Source organism: Ovis canadensis, chromosome 3, assembly GCF_042477335.2.
Source record: "Ovis canadensis isolate MfBH-ARS-UI-01 breed Bighorn chromosome 3, ARS-UI_OviCan_v2, whole genome shotgun sequence".
NCBI lineage: Eukaryota > Metazoa > Chordata > Mammalia > Artiodactyla > Bovidae > Ovis > Ovis canadensis.
The window spans coordinates 193328478-193350731 of NC_091247.1; the positions used below are offsets into that span (position 1 = coordinate 193328478).

The 22254-nt window shown below is 40.1% G+C and overlaps 2 protein-coding genes across 4 annotated transcripts in view; one reads left to right on the forward strand and one right to left on the reverse strand.

Annotated features, from left to right (window-relative positions):
- Positions 1–5016: 5016 nt before the first annotated feature.
- MANSC4 (MANSC domain containing 4) lies at positions 5017–14756 on the forward strand. 2 transcript variants are annotated; one of them, XM_069585467.1, is made up of 4 exons: positions 5017–5863; positions 8426–8560; positions 11517–12199; positions 14560–14756. In XM_069585467.1, the coding sequence occupies exons 1-3, from the start codon at positions 5635–5637 to the stop codon at positions 12191–12193; spliced, it is 1041 nt and encodes a 346-aa protein (XP_069441568.1). In that variant the 5' UTR covers positions 5017–5634; the 3' UTR covers positions 12194–12199; positions 14560–14756. The 2 variants fall into 2 exon arrangements, with proteins under 2 accessions (XP_069441568.1, XP_069441569.1); XM_069585468.1 differs by lacking the exon at positions 14560–14756 and adding an exon at positions 12522–12920.
- A 393-nt stretch (positions 14757–15149) lies between these two features.
- MRPS35 (mitochondrial ribosomal protein S35) overlaps positions 15150–22254 on the reverse strand; it is a 47076-nt gene continuing 39971 nt past the window's right edge. For both annotated transcript variants that reach the window (XM_069585469.1, XM_069585470.1), the window contains exon 8: positions 15150–16753. In XM_069585469.1, coding sequence (XP_069441570.1) covers positions 16484–16753 — 270 coding nt within the window. In that variant the 3' untranslated portion in view covers positions 15150–16483. The remainder of the gene's footprint in view (positions 16754–22254) is intronic.

Here is a 22254-nt window from a genome sequence, read left to right on the forward strand (position 1 = left end):
GTCTGAGCTACCAGGGAGTCCTAGAAAGGGGGAGTAGGTAGTGGTACTTATTAGGTTACCTTTGAGTAGAAGAAGGGTTAGGATTGGGGGGCAATAGTGTGTGTGTATGTGTGTGTGTGTTCACTCTTATCTTAACAAAAGCTCCTTGGAAACTTTCTTTGCCCAGAGATTGAGAGCCAAATATAGTAGTCCTCAACCTGGGGAAAATATGTCCTTGGATTTTTTTAACAAGCTTCATCTTTCTTCATGAATGACAAAGTGTTAAATAGTAACTTCTTCATGAGTACAATGCCCCATATTTCAACAAAAGATAACCTTTCCTACAGTGCTGATTAACTTCTGTTAGGAAGTTGTTTGTTCAGCTGCTGAATCATTTCAGACTCTTTGCGACCCCACAGACTGTAGCCCACCAGGCTGCTCACCAGGTTGCTCCGTCCATGGGGTTTTTCTGAACAGGAATACTGGAGTGGGTTGACATTTCCTTCTCTAGGGGATCCTCCCAACCCAGGGATCTCCCCCATCTCCTCAATTGGCAGGTGGATTCTTTACCACAGAGGCACCAGGGAAGCGATTATGTTAAGGAGGGAAAGGTTAAAAACCAGAGAAGGAAGTCATATCCTAAAACATGAAATCATTCCAACACAGTGTTCAGTTACATGGTGCTTCTTTCTGTGTGACTTAGGGCTCCCCAGGTGAAGCACCTGGGGCAGTGGTAAAGGATACACCTACCAGTGCAGGAGACCTGGGTTCAATCCTTGGGTCAGGATGATCCCCTGGAGAAGGAAATGACAACCCATTCCAGCATTCTTGCCTGGAAAATCCCATGGACAGAGGAGCCTGGCAGCCTACAGTCCATGGGGTCACGAAGTCGGACATGACTGAACACACACACACACTGTGTAATTTAGCTGCTTCATCATGAGATATTGTCATGCCTTATTTTCTTTATACTACACTATGAAGAAGGAACTAAAAATTTAAAGACAGGGAAGAAAATTCTAGTGGATTCTGGCCTCCCTGGGAAAAGTGAAGGAAACGAAGATGGACCTATGACTTGCCTCTTTCAAGGTATTTTCTTGGATTCTGGGGAAAACTTCTAGCATTCCCTTTGTTTGATGTGGCCTTTAGATCATTACTGATAAAGCTCCAGTCTCACATGGGACCTCTCACACTTCTGTTCTCAATGAGCAAGTAGTGGAGACATCAAAGGTTCTTTGTGGGTGCATGATCATGACAGTAGCATCCTGTTTGGAAAGGCAATGATTCACTTCCAGTGTTAGGCTGGGAAACTTTGGCCAGGAGGTGCCCCTTGTGTCAAAGAGTCTTGAACCTGGAATTTGTGCCTCCTTCAGCAACAATGCCAGATTCAGTGGGTCAGCTAAGAACAGGCTCTTAGTGTTTCCTCAGTCCCTTTAGAATCTTTCACCAGTGGATGCTTTTGTTTCCCAGGTGTCATAGATATGCCTTACACTGGTATTTTCTTGCTTTTTAAAAATGGACCAAAGTGAAAAAAGATCACGCTCATAGAAGCGCATGCATTAGAAAATAATTCACGCCCAATAATATTATCAGAGCAGATCTTAGGCAGGTAATGTAAGGTGTCAGTTTGCCAGTACTAGGTGCTGATCCTGTATTGGCCCCTGACATGATAGTAATGTCATTTAGAATTGAAAGTTTCTTAAAGATCAAATCATTTTAATAACTCACAAAGTAAGTTTTCTGTTAAGCCAGAAATGCAGTCAAAACATTATAAACTTTATTTACCAAAGACCTAAAATTACTATTAAGCTTCATGAAAATGTTGCTTGTCTATAACTGGAAATACACTTTTATAGATCTGTTATTGATTGATCTGTTATTGACTGACCTTTGTGGCACCATGATTCACTTCAAACACATAACAGTCTGTTTTACTAAAATCTAAAGTAAGGGTCAAACACAAAGTTAGACTATTTCTTTAAGAATTTATGGAGACTTTCCTGGTGGTCCAGTGGTTAAGTCTCCAGACTTCCACTGCAGGGGACACAGGTTTGATCCCTGGTCAGGGAGCTAATGGACTTCCCTGGTTGCTCAGACAGTAAAGAATCCTGCAATTCAGGAGACTGGGTTTGATCTGCATTGGGAAGATCCCCTGGAGAAGAGAATGACTACCTACTCCAGTATTCTTGCCTGGAGAATTTCATGGAGAGAGGAACCTGGTGGGCTACAGTCCATGGGGTTGCAAAGAGTCAGACATGACTGAGCAACTTTCACTTTTTCTCTCTTCAGGGAACTAAGTTGCTTGGCACAGCCAAACATAAGAAAAAGATTTTAAAAGAAAAATAAAGAATTTATGGAAAATATACCTTTTGACCTAGAAGAGAGAAAAATCAAAGTACAAGATGTTTATCACAGTGTTGCTTTGAATAATAAAAGATTGAAAAACAACATATAACAATAGCAGTAGCTAACATTTATTGAATGTTTATTATATGTTGTAAGTGCTTTGCATGGATTGCAATCTGTTTTAATACTCTTCTACAGCTGAGGAAGTTGAGGTGCAGAGTAAATTTTGGTATATGAGTAGAATGAATACCGTAGAACTGTTACAACTTTGGATGCAGAGCTTTCTTTAGGGACACTGAACATATGATTTTGCATTGGATTTTTTGAAAACAGTTTCTGAAACAGTATGAATCCATTTTTTGTAAAATTGTACACATGTATTTTTTTATGGAGATGTCTGGAAGGATGTTTACCAAAAGATTTAAGATTGTAAGATCTTGGATGGTTATTATTTCTTCTTGTACTTTTCTGTATGATTTGGGTTTTTAAAGTGCATGCTCAGGCTCAGTCACTCAGTTGTGTCTGGGGACTGTAGCCCGCCAGGTTCCTCTGCCCACTGGGTGGATTGTCATTTGTATATCCATTTAATAAAAACAAAACATTTTAAGAAAAATTAATGCTATATTCTAATTTCTCCATTCCAATGATTTCCATCAATTTTATGAACTGGTGAAATGAAAATGTTAAGTAAATACTACAATTACTATCTTTTAAAAAAGATGAAATATTGACTGTTTCTCAAACATCTTTTGAATTTAGTGTCTGCTGTTACCTCACTGCCACTTAAAAATTGTTTATATCTATTTTTTAGTCCCTCCTGTATTTCTAAAACAGTTGTTTCCTTTTTGTTTTTTAATAAGCAAGACTGAAATTTCTTGCTTTCATTAAAGCATGGGGGCAATTTAAATGTTTAAAGTAGAACAGTTCTTAAAATGGCTCTATTTAATTCATGCTGAGCATCTTCGTGAAGCCAAAACTTTCACTTATTTCAGTGTTTTCCAGACATCTTAGGAAATCACCTGAGGCACTTCATATAAGTATAAGAACTCTGGTTCCCACCTCAGAGCTACTGAATCAGGCTCTTGGGAGGATGGTTCTGGGCCCTACCTCAGGTCATTGTAGTCTCCTCCCTCTCTCCCCACCCCCACCCCCGACCCCTACCCCCGTCCTGCTTTTAATCTCTCCTTTTCAAAATAGCCGGCTACAAGAAGTTACCTGTTTCCAGACTCAGTGTTTAACAACCACCCCAAAATTTGTTTTAAAAAGTTTAAAGCCTGCGTTTACATTGGAACTTGTAGATTCTTTTAAATGCAACCTTGATCACCCCGTGAACATCATTTGAGAGCAAAAGGATTAAACAACTGTGGATTGTTCCCTTACCCCTGCCAGAAACACGAGCACTTCAGGGAATTATATATCACAGAAAAGAAGCCACATTTAATGTGACTGAAAGATGTGGAGGTTAGAAAGTTGACTTTCCGGTTTATGTCCCCAGGGTTTGGACTAATCCAAACAGCTACTGGAATCTCAGGGGAAAACAGGGAGCACTCTTTTGTTCCTCCTCTGTCTCCTGTTTTTGCCTTTAGGAAGCCTTTCTTCCCTTTTTCCTCTGAACAGATGAAAGCCTGTTTGCAGGTAAGCAACTGAAACTTGTTTTTTAAAAGAAGTTTATTAGAATAAAATATTTATTATTTTTAGTGTATTTTATGTAGCTTATGCAAGGTTAAGACTTATTCTAATTTTTGCTCAGAAGAAATTTTTTAAGTTAATCAGCCTTTTGACTGTCATCCTCTTTATTATTAATTACTAATATTATATGTTTCTAAAAATTAAAAGATATAATTACACTATTATTAGTAGACAGATGGAGAGAAAAGTTCAAAATATGTGATAAACAGATCACAGGAGGGAAAATTTTCACCTTTTTTCATTTTTTTAAAAAGCAGTACAGCATTTTTGGGCTTCCCCAGTGGCTCAGGGGTAAAGAATCCACATGCAATGCAGGAGATGCAGGAGATGTGGGTTCGATCCCTGGGTCAAGAAGATTCCTTGGAGAAGGAAAGGCAATCCACTCTAGTATTTTTGCCTGGAGAATCCCATGGACAGAGGAGCTTGGCAGGCTACAGTCCATGACATTGCAAAGAGTCAGATACGACTGAAGTGACTAAGCACACACAGTACTTTATACCCCAAACTAATTACCACTAGTGCTTTGTATAAAAATGGATATTAAAAAGCAACAGTTCTTTGCTTTGAACCAATTTCATCTTGGATATTGTGGAATATGGAACATAATCTTCACAAAAGAGGCCATTTTCACGGCCTTTAATATTTTTTCAAATGTTTTGGCGTTGCAATGGAAGTAAGTTTATTAATATTTAGAAATTTAAAACTATTTCCCTAATGCACATTTCCTGTGACTACATCTGCTTCAGAGATGCCTTTATGTATGTGCTTCACAAAGTTTTCTTTGTAACTTGAAAACATAAATAGCAGAAAATCCCCAAACTGAACTTCTTCACAATTTTCTATTATGCTTTTAACTCTTGATTGAACAAAATATTCTTGGCTGGATCTTTAATCTTTTCAAAAAGCATGTGGCTGGCCTTTGCAGAAACAAATGCCTGACCCCAGAAGTGACCAGGATTCATACTCAGTGTTTTCAAAATCACTGCAAAGTTAAAATTTTTTTTTCATTTTTATTTCATTTTCACTTTTCATTTACCTTTTTTTCCCCCAGTGATTCTGAATATTAGAACTTCAATTCAAAGAAAAAAGATCACTGAAAAAAAAAAATCTGCAGGCACAAGTTTCTCGAAGAAACTGACAGAAGTATCCTGACAAAATGATGTCTTGTTTCCTGATGGAACTGATCCTTCCTTTATCTGACGTCAAGTGACTGTTGTTTTACTCAGAAAGACTCTTGGCTAGGGTTTCAAATTGTCTTTATATTTACTTGGTAAAAGGTGTCTGTGACTTCCCTTTCAGAGAAAGAAGAAAAGCAGAGGAGAGAATCTACGTCTACCAGAGGCTAAAGGACAGAGTACTGAAATGGCCTGGAAAGTGTTCAGAATTAACACCAGCAAGTCACCAAGTCCAAGGTGTAGGGTGCAACTGGGAAGAAACAAAAGAAAAATCAATGTGCAGTCAAAGAGCTACTTTATTTTTCTAGAAAGTGACCCTTCTCAAAGTTCCAAGGAAGCTCTTCCTTCACAACAGCCCTGAAACCCCAGCTGTTCTGTACGCTGATGGTCAGCTCCAGCATCTGTCTGGTCGCCAGGCTTACTGCCGAGTCTTCATTCCAGGGAAATGCATGCGGTGGTGGTAGCAGCAGACGTGATATTGCTCCTGAGCATGGGGGGCAGCTCAAACTCTCTTTGCTCGCCCACCGTGTTTTACAGAGACTGCTGGATCCGTCGCTTCCCAGGTCTTCTGATTGACCTGGAGGAGTCTCAGAAGCTGGGGGCCCAGTTCCTGAAGTATTATTCTGAAAACACCGGTCAGAAGTGCAGTCGGAACTGCTGTCTTAGGAAGGATGGTAAGTGTCCATGATAGACCTGAGAAAATCAGGGCAAACTTCTAAAATGGGGACCTGGGGAAGGAGCCCTTGGCAGAGGGTCCAGTGAACAACTGACCCAGACTAGGGAAGATGCGCGGAAGGAGGCAGGGGGCAGAGAGGGAGAGACACTGAGATTGACTTTGCAGTTGAGGTCAGCGCCAGCTTGCTTCATAAATCTAGCAGTGACCCAGGAGGCAGTGAGCCTGCTGGTAACAGAGAACCGCTTCTCTTCACTAAAGTGCTAAATGAAAATACTTCCTTGAGGGCTACCTAACAATATTTCTATAGCCCAGAATACAGCATATATAATTCCAAAAGAATTTATAATAATTTCCTTTTCAAAGTTCTTTTGGTGATATTAGTATCATACCACAGTTTTGAAATGTGCTCACTTGGGTTCACCAAATGTGGGAATGTATTGAATAGGATTTAGATTGTGATTCATGTTTTGAAAGAAATAGGGAGATATATATCAACTAGAAAAAGGAAGAAAGGCAAAGAAGAGAAAAGAAAGGAAGGAAGGATGGGGGAAACAAGAGTTGGGGAGGGAGGAAGGAAGAAAGAAATCTACAAAATACCCTGACGTAATTTTTTTGGGTATGAGATGTGGAATCAGGGTTAAATATCATTCATATAATACAATCAAGGCCTGTAATTAGAAAAATGCTTCATTGTTGCAGAATTTCAAGTTACATTTGCCTTCATTTATTTCTTTTCCAAGATTTGAAAGCTACTGGGAAAGAACAAAAGTGACACAGCACTTTAAAATAATTCTCTTGTTCCACACTTTCTTCCTGTGGTCTCATACTGACATTAATTGCCTCTTGCCCAATTATCCATCTAAGATTTCTAGGGTACAGGTTGGAGCTCCTTGGAGAATCTAAACTGTCAAGAGACCCCAGTATAAGAAGCTGTCACAGACTAAGCCCTCACATTTAATCAGGCACAGAAGAGAGCAATTAATTTATTAAAGGGGAATTTTGAAAAAGGTAGCAAATTTTCAGCTTCCAGATGCTTATAACCCCAGAAACATTCACTGAGAGCAGATGAGGGAGGGGTGATAACTTTTCCCCATTTTTCCCATGCCATGAATTTACCTTATTTTCCACACCAGGGAAACTATGGACTATGGACTTTCACAGATACTAAATGCATCCATTTGGAATTGTAGGATTTTAGAGTCTTGTGGGGTTGTGGCTTTCCTTCCCCAGAAGAAAAGGCACAAACACATATCTCTTTTTACCTGGAAGCCAGAGCTTCAAAATGCTACCATCCTGCAGTAGCCAACCTACTCAGAGCTGGGACTCTGAAATACACATGAAGAATGTAAAAGATCTTAAAAAATTAATCCCTGCAGGATCCACTGCTTTCTTATCAGAAATTCAGATGTCTAAATTGGAATGATGTTCTTTCTTCCTTTTCCTTGAACTTTACAGCACAGTCCTCAGGGAAAATGTCTTGGTAATCTATAATGTATTAGCAATGAATTATTAATTGACTTTTCTCTCATTCTTCCTCCTGGAAAAATAAAGAGAGCAGAAACATGGGGTGTCCCAAAAGTAATGGGGGAGAGGTAACCCCCACAGTTAGCCTTACACAGAAGCGGAGCAGGTTCTGCCAACAGTTCCACAGCAGCTGCAGGCACACTCTGAGGTCTGGTAACAGTACACTATCCCTCTGTAATCTCATTTTATTAAAGAAGCTGATACCTTTGGGTCAAAGAATATTTCTTATCACACGGTTCCTACTGTTCAGCAGCAGGAGGAAAATCTGTGCTGCACTACAGGGATGACAAGACTGAAGATATGCACTCAATAAATCTGACTTAAAAGTTATCCAGAAATAATATGGTATCTTTTAAGGAGCAAATCTCCTTAGAAAAGAGGAGCTGGGGAGAGCAATGCCCCCTACAATTCCAAACGCTAGCCACCCTGTCGGCCTCCTCCCTTCCTCTGACACTGATTAGCTTTCACTGGACGTAGCTTAGCAGCATAGGGCTGGCACACACCTGCAGTCAGGGTCAAGGTCATGTTTAACACTGCTGCCGCTATACCACCTGAGCCTCTTCCAGCAACAGTCAGTGCTGTTTTTGCTCTTCCCATCACTCCCCTTTCTGTTATAGCATTTGTCCTATTTCTTTCTCTGGTGAATCCCTTAGCATTCCAAGAGGGTATTATGCCTGGAAATCTCATACTGTAAACATCAGATTAGAATATGATATTATAAATCTCCCCTCCAGGGACAGGTTTTTGTAGTCAGTTGAGTTTTCCTGAACATGAAATACTTGGATTGCAAAATAATTCCAGGTAATCCTATGTAGCTTGTGAATGTACAAACGATTACTGAAAGACAAATCAGTATTTTCTTTTGAAGAGGCATTTCCCCATCTTCACAGAAATAGCTGCTCTCAGTTCATAGTTAGATGTCTGAAAGGCCCTGCAATGAACTGTTAATCCAGTGTTTGTGAAAGAAACATAAGCTACTCAGAGCTTAACAAGCTGCAGAAGTCAAGCAGACATACTTTGCCTGCTTCCTTTTCAGTGTCCTGTAACCTGGCCGTCTTCTTCCATGATCCTATTCATGACAATGTCAACTGCCTCCATGTTCACTGCCCAACCCTGGAGAGCTGCATATTGGAGCCTGGAACCAGTGCCATTTTATATAACATAACAGATGGTAACGATTTATGTATTTTGCATGTATTTCTAAGAATGTCTAATATTTTAGTAGAGGCAAATAACCTAGAAATTGGCTGGAAGAAGCCATGTATGAATCTCTAAGTAATTATTTTCCAGTGAACTCCGTCTGGAAAAGTTTGGGGCTTCCAAGGCAGAAAGTAAAAGGAAATTCTCATTAATTTGGCATGTTTGGCAAAGATGACTTTGTCCCAGATAACAAATCATATGTGACTGAACAAGAATATTGTATTTCATTTATCCCAAGAGCCTTCAACAGGAGCCAAAATAGGTATTTCTACTATAGTCGTTAAGAATACAACTAAGAAGTAAGTAATATGCTAAATGTCACTTTTGAGGCTTGCTGACACTATATACAAGGATTCTACAAAGATTGATTCGGGGATGGGAAATACACTTACTGCCACATATTAATTTCTGGTCCCAAGATAACCAGTATGTTTTACTTTAGAAAAACACATTATTTAAGTGTCCTTTGCCCATGTATATAATCTCAGGGTACAGATTAGTAAACATCAAAGGTCGATTTTTGCCATCACAATACAAAGGGGATCTTGATCTGCGCTTGTTGCCCACAAGCTGTGTGTATCACTGCAGCTGTGTCTCTGCCCTCAAGTTCCTTCTAATCTAGCTGAGGAAAGAAGTCTCACAGTGAAAGACAGTTCAATTAAAAATAGGTGATACTGCCTCAAGTACAAAGGCTCAAAGGGTTGAGGGTGGGGAGCTAAAGAAAGCTCGATTATTCAGGGGAGGCTTCATGGAAGAGGGCGTAGAGGTAAGGAGTCTATGTCACTCCCCAGGAGAGTAAGAACACTGATGTCACTACAGTATGGACACATTTGGGGCTGCAATGGAAATATGGGTAGGATAGGGTAGGCCAGGTAACAAAAGAACAGAGCGGACTGTTGGTTTGACTTTGTCAGAAATATGGAAACAACAAAGATATTTAATGATAAAACGCTATCATTAGAGTGATGTGTCTGGTTATCTTAGTCCAGGAAAATTATAAGCAGAATGCAGGCCAGAACAAGGCGATTTTACTTGCAACGAAGGAGAGGGATAGTTACCAGCATATTGGGAAGGGATCGGATAGCACTTAGTTTTTGGATAGAGAAGAAGAGAAGTCTTAACCCTGCAATCCAGTGGTTGACTGTGTGCTTCTGCTGCATCGACACAGGTTTGATCCCTGCTCTGGGAAGTAAGATCCCTCCAGGCAAAAAAAAAGAAGAAAAGAGAGAGAGAGAGAGCAGAGGAGTCAAAAATCCCTTAGCAGTGCAGTCTATCATGGGTGATGGAAGAATGATGATGCCTCTGAACAAGACAAGGAGGTAGATAAGATGATGGTTGTGAAAATGTCAGTGGTGATGTGAGATGTTTAGGTGGGAACATCCAGTAGTGCACAGGAGAAATGAGATCAGAGCTCAAGAAAGGGGGAAAAATTGGGCACATGGATTTCAGGGTCATCAATGTAGTGGTGACAATGAGGATAGTATTTTTGGCAGTGGCAGTGGGGTGGGGAGCTTGGGGGGTGTGGTCGGGGCAGAGGTTATATGGGATGCAGAGAAATACTGCAGAAAACCAAGGACTTAAGACTGTAGAAATCATGCAATCCAGTTAGGACCAAGGAGAGAACCAACAGAGGAAGGAAAATATGGGACGCAGGCAACCTGAGATAAAGTGCCAAAGGAATCTGTGATGCAGGGAGTCAGTTCAGTTCAGTCGCTCAGTCGTGTCCAACTCTTTGCGACCCCATGGACGGCAGCACGCCAGGCCTCCCTGTCCATCACCAACTCCTGGAGTTATGGGCATTGAGTCAGTGGTGCCATCCAACCATTTCTTCCTCTGCTGTCTCCTTCTCCTCCCGCCTTCAGTCTTTCCCAGCATCAGGGTCTTTTCAAATGAGTCAGTTCTTTGAATCAGGTGGCCAAAGTATTGGAGTTTCAGCTTCAGCATCAGTCCTTCCAATGAATATTCAGGATTGATTTCCTTTAGGATAGACTGGTTGGATCTCCTTGCAGCCCAAGGGACTCTCAAGAGGCTTCTCCATCACCGCAGTTCAAAAGCATTAATTCTTCAGTGCTCAGGTTTCTTTATAGTCCAACTCTCACATCCATACATGACTACCGCAAAAACTATCGCTTTGACTAGTAGACCTTTGTTGGCAAAGTAATGTCTCTGCTTTTTAATATGCTGTCTAGGTTGGTCGTAACTTTTCTCCCAGGGCAGGGAGTCGGAAGAAGAATTCAAGGAGGGGTGGCCATCAGTGTCAAGGACAAGAGAAAAGTCAAAGCAGTGACTCCCAGCAATCAGGAAAGAGGGAAGGCCCTGACCACTCTAGCAGCAGAATTCTGGCAGAATAGAGAATGGAAACAGCATGACAGAAAGCACAAAACAAAGTCAGAAAGGACATGAAGGAAGTGGATGTTGGTGTGCTGAGAGAGAGAGGGAACAAGAAAGGCTGAAAGGGAAACAGTTTCTGAAGCCAGCCGGAAAGGAGTTTATAAGAGGAGAGAGGACAAACACTGAAGAAGACTGGAGGCACTGCCAAGGGATGAGATTTAGGGCTCTGCTAATAATTTTCAATAGCTACACTTCTCCGGGCTCATTTTGTTTAACTCTAAAATGTTATTCATATCAAATGGTTACTGTTTCTGAAGTTCTTGCCCTCACGCTGCTACTGTTGCCTAAAAGCCCTGGCAGATACAAAGTTTTCTCTATGATGTAGCCAAGTTTGTTCCCAATAGAAGATGTCTTAGAAAGTTAAGAATTCAAATGTGGTCAGTATGTCTCAAAGCCTTTGAGAAATGTGCACTAGCGGAACTTGCAATTAGCTATAGTTCATAACTCAGAGAGGCAAAATCCAGGACTTCACTAAACTGTACGTTAGGGCCCTCTCTGCTAAACTAAAAATAAATGATGCCTTACTTATTTTTCAGGTATAGATCCTGATTTGCTGGTTTTTGAACAATCACTGCCCACATATCTAAATACCCGTTCTTCATCTGATACATGGGAGAGACTAAGGATTCTAAAAGCTATGTATTTAGATAAACAACAAACCGCCATGATAAACCAAATGCTACCATCAATAGAGGCTCCGTCACCAACCACACATCAAGATTTGTTGGCAACCGCAAATAATACTAGGTATTCCAAGGAATTGACCACAGGCTCTTGGGCAAGATTCATTGCCCTGAATGACTCCATTACCACAAAGATAAATACGGTGTCAGCCAGTACTGACGTCAACAATCCAGATAACAAGACTGTTTCTCCTTTCTTTGTGCCCAGAGACACAAAACTTTCTTATATGCCTAGTCCCTCCCAACTCAACAGCAGTAAACAATTACTAAACAAGACCAAAGGGTACAACAGCAGAAACCATACATCTGAGAATGAAGACGCAACACCCGATGGGGCACCTGTGACTCCTGCAAAGACGTGGCTGGTTCCTGTGGCCCTCTGCACCTCTGTCATCTTTCTTTGCTCTTGTGTAGTCATCCTGGCATCTGGTTGCTGTCGAAAGCAGTACGGCCAGTATAAACCAGGGCAGAGAAAGTCAGGACCCAGGCAAACGAAGAAATGTGCCAATCGGAAGGAGTTCTCTTACTGATGAAAGGTGAGTTTTCAAGAGTATCATTTTGTTTGCTTAAGACAAGCAATTTGGTTAAAAAAACAAAAAAGGAAAGAAAAAAAGATAAAGCACAGATGCCCATTCATACCAATCTCTAAAGAAGGCCAATGTTTGATAAACATAGCTGCTTTTTGTGATTATATCCATTTCTTGAATAGTGTACCCTTTGCCGAGCTTCAAAATTCTGACCCCTGCAGTTATTCAGCACAAAATAGGAGATACTGTTCTAAGTGCTGTATGTGTATTGACTTGTTGAATATTTAGAACTCTGTGGGTTTTCATTAACTGTCATACTGATATTTTACAGATGAGGAAACAGGAGAAAAAAGGCGAAGTATGTTGCTGAAAGTCACACAGCTAGTATGTAGCAAAGCCAGATTTCATAGGCAGCATGGTTCAAAAGTTCACGCTTGAAATCCCCGTTGGACTACAAGTCTCCACTTTCCCAGTGAGCATGGAAAAAAGATACAGGAGGAAAATACCATAATATTTTTCTCCCATCAAGGTCATATTAGCATCACATATGTTAATGAAATCTTGTAGTGGTTTGAGCAAAAAAGCTTCTTGATCTTTTATATAGTTTTCTACGTTCAATTGATTAATCTTTCTCAATCTTAATCCATCCTCTTCATTTTCTAAAACATGCCTCTCAATAATTATGGCAGAAATTTCTGAGTTTTCTGTTGAATAAATGTTGGGAGTTTTAGTTTATGTTCCTCAGTTGTATACATTGTTTTCCCAGGGCAAATACTAGCTCTAGGTATTTCAAGCTCTGTCCACTCCTTACACTAGACTCACCCCCTAGATCTTACACTCCAACTCTTTAAGTGTAGAAAACTAAATTACCATCTCTAATGATCTTAAACTTTAGACCCTTAGTCTCATCCTTGAAAATATTTTTTAATGGGAGCACAGACATTAAACAGCTATTTGTAGTAAGTATGTGTGTGCACGTTCAGTCACTCAGTTGTGTCCACTCTTTGCAACCCCATGGACTATAGCCTGCCACTCTCCTCTGTCCATGGGATTTTCCAGGCAAGAAAATGGGTTGGAGTGGGTTGCCATTTCCTCCCCATATATGTTTCTTAATACACTAGTAAAAACAAACAAAAAACAAAAACAAAAAAACATGCAATTTAGAAGGAATACCAAGATTTACTCTAAAAAGATATTTAAGTTATCTGGGAAGCTATGATTTGTATATACATTCTTTTAAAGGGTTACTTTTCTTTCAAATATATACAAATTGTCTGAAGGTTTCCCAACAAACTAGGGTTACTAAAAAAATTTTTTTCTTCCTTGAGATTCCTTCAGAATTTTATTGTTCCCTAAAATTGCAGTTTTTATAAAAACGACCACAATTTAGGAAAAACATACTTACTTTGTAAGAAAACAAATTCTTAGCCCTCTTCTTCAGTCTCTACCTTTGACCATCAGATAAACAGAGGAAACTTAAACTGTAAAGGTGACCCAAAAGTTTGGCCAAGAAGCAAAAACAAATAGACCTGAAATCATGTCCTTACTGGAAGTCAGAGGGACTGAAGAGAACTTCTGAATAGAATTTAAAACTTTCAAGAAACAAAGATTTCAGGGCTTAGTCAACAACAAAGGCTAAGGTTGTTACACACATTTAAGAAATAACCACAATTATCAAAATCTTTCTGACACTGAAACTGGCCAAGACCTTTGGGGGAAAAGTCTATATTAAGTCCAATTTTGTGTGATATATTTACCAATTTGGAAAGAAAATATGCAAAGAGAAAACTAAAGCTCCCTACAATTAAGAAAACACGTTTGTTCCATTTTTTAGTTGCCTATGTGTATAAGCAACTTCTGAGCCACGGAATTTACGTTTGAAGTCAGAAGTGATCACATTATCAGTATAGCAAAAAGTGTCCCTTAGAAACCTCATTAAAAGGATATTCATTACGTTCATTGTGATATTAGATCCATTAAGAGCTTAAAGAGCAAGAATCTAAATAAGGACAAATAGTGCTATTTAATTATTGCTAACAATACAATGTCAGCAGTTTTGTAGTGTTAATCTTACCGCCCTAAGATATTGCCATTAGGTGTCAATGCCACAGCCTAAGAGTCTTCAAATCAGTTGCTCAGTTAGTCAAACTGCAAAAGTTAAAAGGGCACAGTCTTCTACAAGATCTCCCTTACTTGTGACACCAACTATAAGTTTGGGGGATGGCAAGTCCCAAAACCACTCTCAGGTTCTGTACTTCACTAGAGGAATTTACAGAACTCAATGAAAGCTGTTATACTTACGGTTTATTATGAAAGTGCAAAAGTGTTAGGTGCTCAGTCATGTCTCTTTGTGACCCCGTGGACTACAGCCTGCCAGCTTCCTCTGTGCATGAGATTCTCCAGGCAAGAATGCTGGAATGGGTTGCCATTTCCTTCTCCAGAGGATCTTTCCAACCCAGGGATCAAGCCCAGGTCTCCTGCATTACAGGCAGATTCTTTACCATCTGAGCCACCAGGGAAGCCACAGTTTATTATAGGGAAAGGATACGGATTAAAATCAGCCAAGGTAAGAAGTACCTAGTACTCACAACTTTGTAAGACACTGTCTTCTCCCCGTGGAAGCAGGATGCATGACTCCCCCAGCACCAGTGTATGACGGCATGTCCAGAGTACTGTCAACCAGTGAGGCTTACTGGAGCCTCAGTGTTACACAGATACACCTGACTGATCAATTACCTGGGCAGTTGATCTCAGCTGGTAGGTGGACTGATTTACTGAGAGACTCAAAGCCCCCCCAACCCTAAAACACACAGTTGGTTTTTCCAGCATGCGTAAGACTATTAAGTGTAGCTAGCCCCACCCTAAAATCCATTGAAACCAATTCCTGCCCTAAACAAAGACACTTCCATGAGATATGACAGATTACCGCCCAGAAGGTGACAGAAGAGGCCAGAATCTCTTTGGGCAAAGTGAAAATCTTTATTACACATCGTTACTCCGTCTGCTTCGATCTGCACTATACTATTAGTCCAGGACTGAGGACCCTAATGACCACCTCTCCACGTGTTTCCAAATAACCACCTCTCCTCAGCTTCTACTGTTCTTATGTTCCTTCTTCAATCCTGTTTCAGCATCTGAGTCCTCCATAACTCTTTAGGTCTCTAAGAAATGTAACATTTCGATACATTTACATATGCTTTAAATCAGACAGAGAAGTTCAGTTGTATCTACTTTGTTTTTCTCTATCTCCATCCAATGGAGGATGGAACCTGAAGCTCTACTGTTATCCTTCATAACCTATGGACTCTTGGTCTTGCTAATACCAAGTCATACCTTCAATTTATATACATCTTTTGAGAAACTATTCTGAAATTCCTTTTAGCATGTTATATTCTCAAATTCTGTTAAGCAATGTAAGTTTTAAGCAAATAACAGCCTCCATAATTCTTTTATTTCAATTTTAAATTACCCGTCGACAACTTTAAAAGTGGTAAGAAATGACTCACAGATATATTTAAAAGAATTCAATTGACAGCTAAATGGAATGAAATGTTTCTCAGGGCACTGATCACTGTCATTTATTCCAATTAAAGGTCTTTATATCTTATCTCTTTCCTGAGCTGTGGAAGTTCTAGCTGGGGCTTCCAGAGAGGTGAGTATCGGTCAACCTCCACTTCCACTTTTCTGCAAGTTTGGGCTTGGAGAAATGAGCCAAAGAAAATGGAAACAGGATGCTAAACAGAACTGAATCAACATAACGTGATCCCAGAACAGAGGGATGGAACAAACTTCTTAGGTTAGAAAATACTGCCAAGAACCTGTTTCCAATCAGAATCAGCATCTGCAAAAACCTCATTAGGCAGGTAGCAGTTATGCAGACAAAACACTGAACTGCAGTCAGGGGACTGGGTTTTGAGCCGAACTTCCTAAATAACCAAAATCATTATTCAAAAGCAACCAGTAAGTACTGATTTGTAGAGAAAGATAGAGCAGGTGACAAAAGAACAATATTGTGTGTATATATGTGTGTATGAATACTAAAGGGTTACGGTAGAAATAAAATTCAAACACTTTAGGACCAGAAGAAATCAGAATCAAATTAGTCTGACTGCCCCAGTATATAAAAAAACCTTTGAATAATCATTGCCCTTGTATCTTAGAATGAAAGGAATAATTTTAACTCTAATGTAGGAAAACAATGGCTTTTTAAAAAAAATTTTTCAACTTTATATCAAATTAATGATTACATATATATCATAAAATTAGTAAATCAAGGAAATTTTTCTATATAATTCACGTCAAATGTAATAGTCTCTTCACTGATTCTTTGTACTGAGAAAGGGTATGCTCATTGTCCCCCTCATTCTTAAGACTAACAACAGAATTTTTGTAATCTTCAACTTCTTTAGTACTAAGGAGCTCCTCTTTACTTAGTTCTGGATTTTTCTCAGCAGCTTTAATTTGGAAAAGGGTCTCCAGGATGTTTTTTTCTGAGGAGCTGTCTTTCCATACATATTCTTCCATATCTGCTTCAGTCTTCTTTTTCTCCCACTCTTCAGTTTTCTGAAAAGAAAAAAAAACAATCTTTGATTTTGAGAATTATTACTCAAAGACAAAGTCTGGTCAACACTTTGCATGTTCACCTTGATTCACCTCCCTTATCCAGTACAGCTGCCTACCTGCACTAACAGCTGTGGGCTGCATACTCTTATTACATGAATACTTCGTTACCACTCACTAATTCTATCCACAGAATTTATACTTTATCTGCCCTATAAATGGCACTTACAAAGCAAGACTGTTTCCCAAAAGACACAGAAAACTCACTCCTTGTAGCTTTCTAGACTCTAAACTCTAACACAGCAAACATTTCTGAGGTTAAAACTATGAGTGCTGAAAGGAGACTGTATTTATCTTTGTAACATGCCTGTGGGGATCACAAGGAGAAGACCAGTTATTATAATAAAAATTAAAATATAAAGTTTGTGTGATTTTTAGTTATAATGACTATATATTCTGGAATTTTATTATTATCATAACTTTCTGTTCCTAAAATGGAAATAATTTTCAATACTACTAATTTTTTCCTACAGAAAGTATTACCATGTTATTTTAGGGAACACTGGTAGGTTTTAGATTAATATAATTCAGATTTATGATTTAAATGAAGATGTTAACATTCTGTGAAAAAAAAATCAAGCAACACAGCTCATATGTAATATACCCTGGTTCAGAGAAGTGCTGAATACCAGCCACATTCTTTCCAAATTAACACATAACAGTATTGTGAGCCATAGGCTATTATGGAATGAGCCACTAGTCTTACAACATTTGAAGGTGGTAAATCCCCCAAATTATAAAGTTTTTAAAGTATTAAAAATAAAGGCAGGTTTGTAAGGCTGTCAGAAATCACATTCTAACTTTGAAAACTCCTCTTGAAATAGACCACAGCTTGAGCAGACAAGAGCTCCAAGGCACCCTGGAACCAAATGAGTTAGCAAGAAGGAGGATTTCCAGCCATGCCTCTCTCCCATCCCTACTCCCGCCCCAAGAGCTCCTGAGAAGAGAGAAGCAGGAGCGATCTGTCCTCTCTCAAAGGATGCACAGGAGCCCCGCCAAAGGCAAACAAGCCACCGGGATGCCACTGACTCAGCAAACCCCACTTGGATCACTAAAGCCCCGGCAAGAAGCTCCTCCACCACAGAGATCCACAAGAAGAAGAAACCCTCCTTTAATCCTTCAAACTGTGGACTCTCTTCTTCAAGAGAAACAAACACAGAGTGTTTCCTCAGCCGAAGCGGGGTCTCCGCTCGCAGCTCCCCTGTGTCTGCCCCACCTCCTTATGCTGAGTTTACGGTTGAGGACAATGTTCCAACTTAAGTTCTAGAAACATCTTACCCAGCTAAGAATCAACTCTGTGCCCCCTTTTGCCTGGTAAGGGAGGTTTTAGGCTTGGCAGAGGGGCAGGGAGAATATGGAATAATTTCTTTTTGTGCTCTGTCTCCACAACCTTGTTGCAAATAACTTCTAACAGCCAAACTGTAAGTCTGTACATTTAAAAAAAAATTTCTGACAGAATGACAGTACCCTGCCTAGCTTTCACTGTAATAGTGAAGTTGCTCAGTCGTGTCCGACTCTTTGCGACCCCATGGACTGTAGCCTATCAGGCTCCTCCGTCCATGGGATTTTCCAGGCTAGAGTGCTGGAGTAGATTGCCATTTCCTTCTCCAACACTGTAATATATGAGGAAGGAATAAATGTCAGCCCCTTAACAAAGTAAATGCTCTAAATTAAATACGTTACTGGGCCTATCTACTCTTGCCAATGCTTTAAATGTTCAAGACAGTGTCAGAGTTTCTTCATAATTCTAACTTACAAGTGAAATAAACTGAGCTCAACGAACACATTTTATAAAGCATTAAGCAAAACAGTCACTCCATCTCATTCTGAACTGTTAGAAAGTAAGCAATTAAGAAACAACTGCTTAAAAAATTATTTCACCTAGGTTTATCTGGATTTTCTTAAATGACTTGAAATAGATGCTTAAACAGAGGAGCTAACCACATTAAATCCACTAACAAATTCCAACATTTTTATCTTCTCCTTATATTTGGTATATACAATTCTACATTGGTCTCTAAGATGTGTTTACAGTTGTGCCATGATACTAATTCCTAGGCACTCAAGGTGCCCAGTGAGCCGGGAGTAGCAGGGATGCCCACAAACATCCCCCTCCTTCATTTATCTCAGGAGAGAATTTTCTATGTGTGCAGTGACATGAAAACCACTGCAACTCCCAGGTGGTTCTAGTGATAAAGAACCTGCCTGTCAACGCAGGAGACATAAGAGACCTGGGTTCGATCTCTGGGATAGGAAGACCCCCTGAAGAAGGAAATGGCAACCTGCTCCAGTATTCTTGCTTGGAGAATCTCATGGACAGAGGACACTGGCGGGCTACAGTCCACAGGCTCGCAGAGAGTCGGGCACAACTGAAGCAACTCAGCACGCACACATGTACACTTTCTACTGTTCTAAATAGTCACTGTCAGCTGCAAGATTAACAAAACTCTTGTTTTTCCATATATTCTACCTTTAGGATCCAAACTCGGCCCAGCTCAATATAACTTCCAAGATAATAATAGTAACAATCTCCCAAATTTGAATACTTACTATATACCTGGTACTTCAATACTTACATGTGTAATTAATAGAATTTGTATTAAGATCTACTGGATTAGATTTTAACATCTCTACAGATAAGAAAACTAAATATTACAGAATTTAAACATAGGGTCACAGTCACCTGGGAATGGTTCAGAGTGGCACATATACCATAAATTATGTAACCTCTTCAGAGAAGGTGACAGCAGCAACCCCTAATCAGACAGACTACTACTTTTCTAGCAACAGGCATGAATATTCACACTAAATGGGATAAACAAAGGCTATAAATAGCTTCTCATCCATTCAGATCTCATTTTGCCACCCAGTAAGTCATGAAAAGACTAGTGATTTCCAAAGCTTCTGGAAAAACCCTACATGCCATGGTACAACTAAGCCTGTGAGCCACAACTACTGAGCTCACACTCTAGAGCCTGTGCTCTGCCAACAAGAGAAGCCACGACAATGAGAAGCCCGCACATCGCAACTAGAGAATGCCCACACACAGTAACAAAGATCCAGCACAGCCCAAAATAACTAAATTTAAAAAAAAAAAAGTAATCTCAATGGACCCCTGCCTGGAATCCCTTGAATTCTGGCTCCCGGCTGGGTTTGGCTAATGGGAGGGACCAGCAGGAGACCTAGAGAATGACGGAGAGTGAGGTCACCGCTGTCTTCCCAACTCTCTCCTTACAGGGACCACGCCCCACAGCCCCGTCAGGTGGCCCACCCACCCACAGCTCGCAGCACTCCCCTCTCCCCACTTCATATACGGGGTGTGATGGCACCCTACTCTCACCACCCGTGAGAACGGCACCCTTACTTGTTTCTGTTACTGAACCTTGGTAAAATGTCTCCATAATAAAATATCCTGAAAATGAAGAAAAACAAAAAAGCAATTCCAAAATAATCTTCTAGTCTTTGTAACTGATAAAAAAGCAATAATATTTTATATAATGCTTATCACTTCAGAATTATTTTTCACTTAAAGAGGTACAGATATAAAATCCTTGAGGGGAAAAAAAACTCCCAATTTTTTAAAAATTTTACATTATGATTTCCACTTTCAAATAGGATGTAACAGGTCACAGCCTGCCTCTGCTCTGGCTTCAACCGGAAAAAAAGCCAGGCAGTAAAGATACCAGAGAGTTCCAGAATCAGTAAGGACTAGATGAATGTGAATTTCGGGCTGCAAGGATCTGGGAAGCATCCTTCTGAAAACCCCTACCCATTTTCTGCCCTGAGACCATTTTCCAATTCTGTATGAGACTGGCACCTGGCCCATGTGGAAGGACTCTACTTGGGAAAAGAGAAAAGAAATGAGGTTTTTGAGCTGTCATCCAGTGTTTGCGTGACAGACTGGAATTGAAGAGTCCCAAAAATGACTGGTTTTAGTTCTGGTACTACTTCTGGAAAACTCAGGAGGCTGAATCAAGCTTCTAAAAAGCAAATCTCTTGTATTCTTGCAGTGGTTAGGAGGCAAACTCCTAGTAGAGGAAAGCCCTGTTTCAAACACACAACCAGTCTCCCTATCAAGACATCTATCTGCTAGATTCTGCTGCAAGGGCTAGAGGTTATCAAGTTAAGCTCAAAACTTCTCAAAGGCACAAGTGACTCTTAAGCAGGCTTTGGGATGTGGAAGCAGATTCACCAAGTTCCTAAACAAAATGCTTGAGAAAGAGCCACAGGTGAACAAAATCTGAAAAAACTGTAACCCAGTCCCACTCCAGCTCAATTATGATTGGATTAAAATGATAAGCCAGTGATCATCTCTGCCTAAGAGAAAAAAAGAGGCAATTCTTTCTGATGGATGACATCATATGGTAAAGAATCCTCATGCAATGCAGGAGATGCGGATTCGATCCCTGGGTTGGGAAGACTCCCTGGAGGAAGGCATGGCAACCCACTCCAGTATTCTTGCCTGGAGAACCCCTAGGGCCTGAGGAGCCTGGTGGGCTATAGTCCATGGGGTCTCAAAGAGTGGGACATGACTGAGCAACTAAGCACAGCACAGGTCTTTCACACATAATATCTGTCATGCAAATTACTAGATACTTCAGACATTTGAAGAAAATCAATCAATACTGTTGCTAGCCAGTGCATGTCCTTCTAAATTCATTTTTTAAAAGCAAAGCTATGATTACCTTTCATATATAATTTTGTACCCTGAGCTGTAATTCACTGCCAAATTTTTATTGCTTCTGAAATTACACCCAGGATTGAAGTGGGCAATTGTAAAGAATTTCTTTTTTTTCGAAGAGTAGTTGGCATGTATTAATTTTAAAACATAAACAACAGATATTCAAATTTTTGGGGGAGGGCACTTAAAAATAACCAATGTAAGCTCAAACTGATCATCATTTAGGCAGAGTCTGATTAGTTTGGAGACTTCAATTTTAATACCTCAAGTACTAAACATTTACCGTTTCACCATCCGACTTAGGTATGTATACAATACATATATGTATATATGGTCTCGTTTCTTCCTTGCCTACCACAAGAGAACCTGCTCTGATTACATTCCTAGAGGAAGCAACCTTCCATTCCACATGATCCTGTTCTCTTGTCCACACAGTCAGCTCTATTATTCACTCACTCAGTACATATTTGTTATACAACTACTGTCCCAGGCACCGCGCTCTCCTGGAACTGCCAGTCTAATATATGGAATGTTGAGCTGAGTGGGAGCTGTCAGATGAAGGCTGTGATCCCAGTAGAGGAAAAAGTATCTATAAAGGCTGGAGGCAGGAACGAGCTTAGTACGTTCAGAGCTGAATGAAGGCCAAGGTGAGGCAAGTGGCATGTGATGAGAAAGCACCTTACATATATTACTTCATTTAACTTTCACAGCAACCCTATGAGGTAGTACTGTTCATATCTGTTTTACAGAACGGGAAATTGAA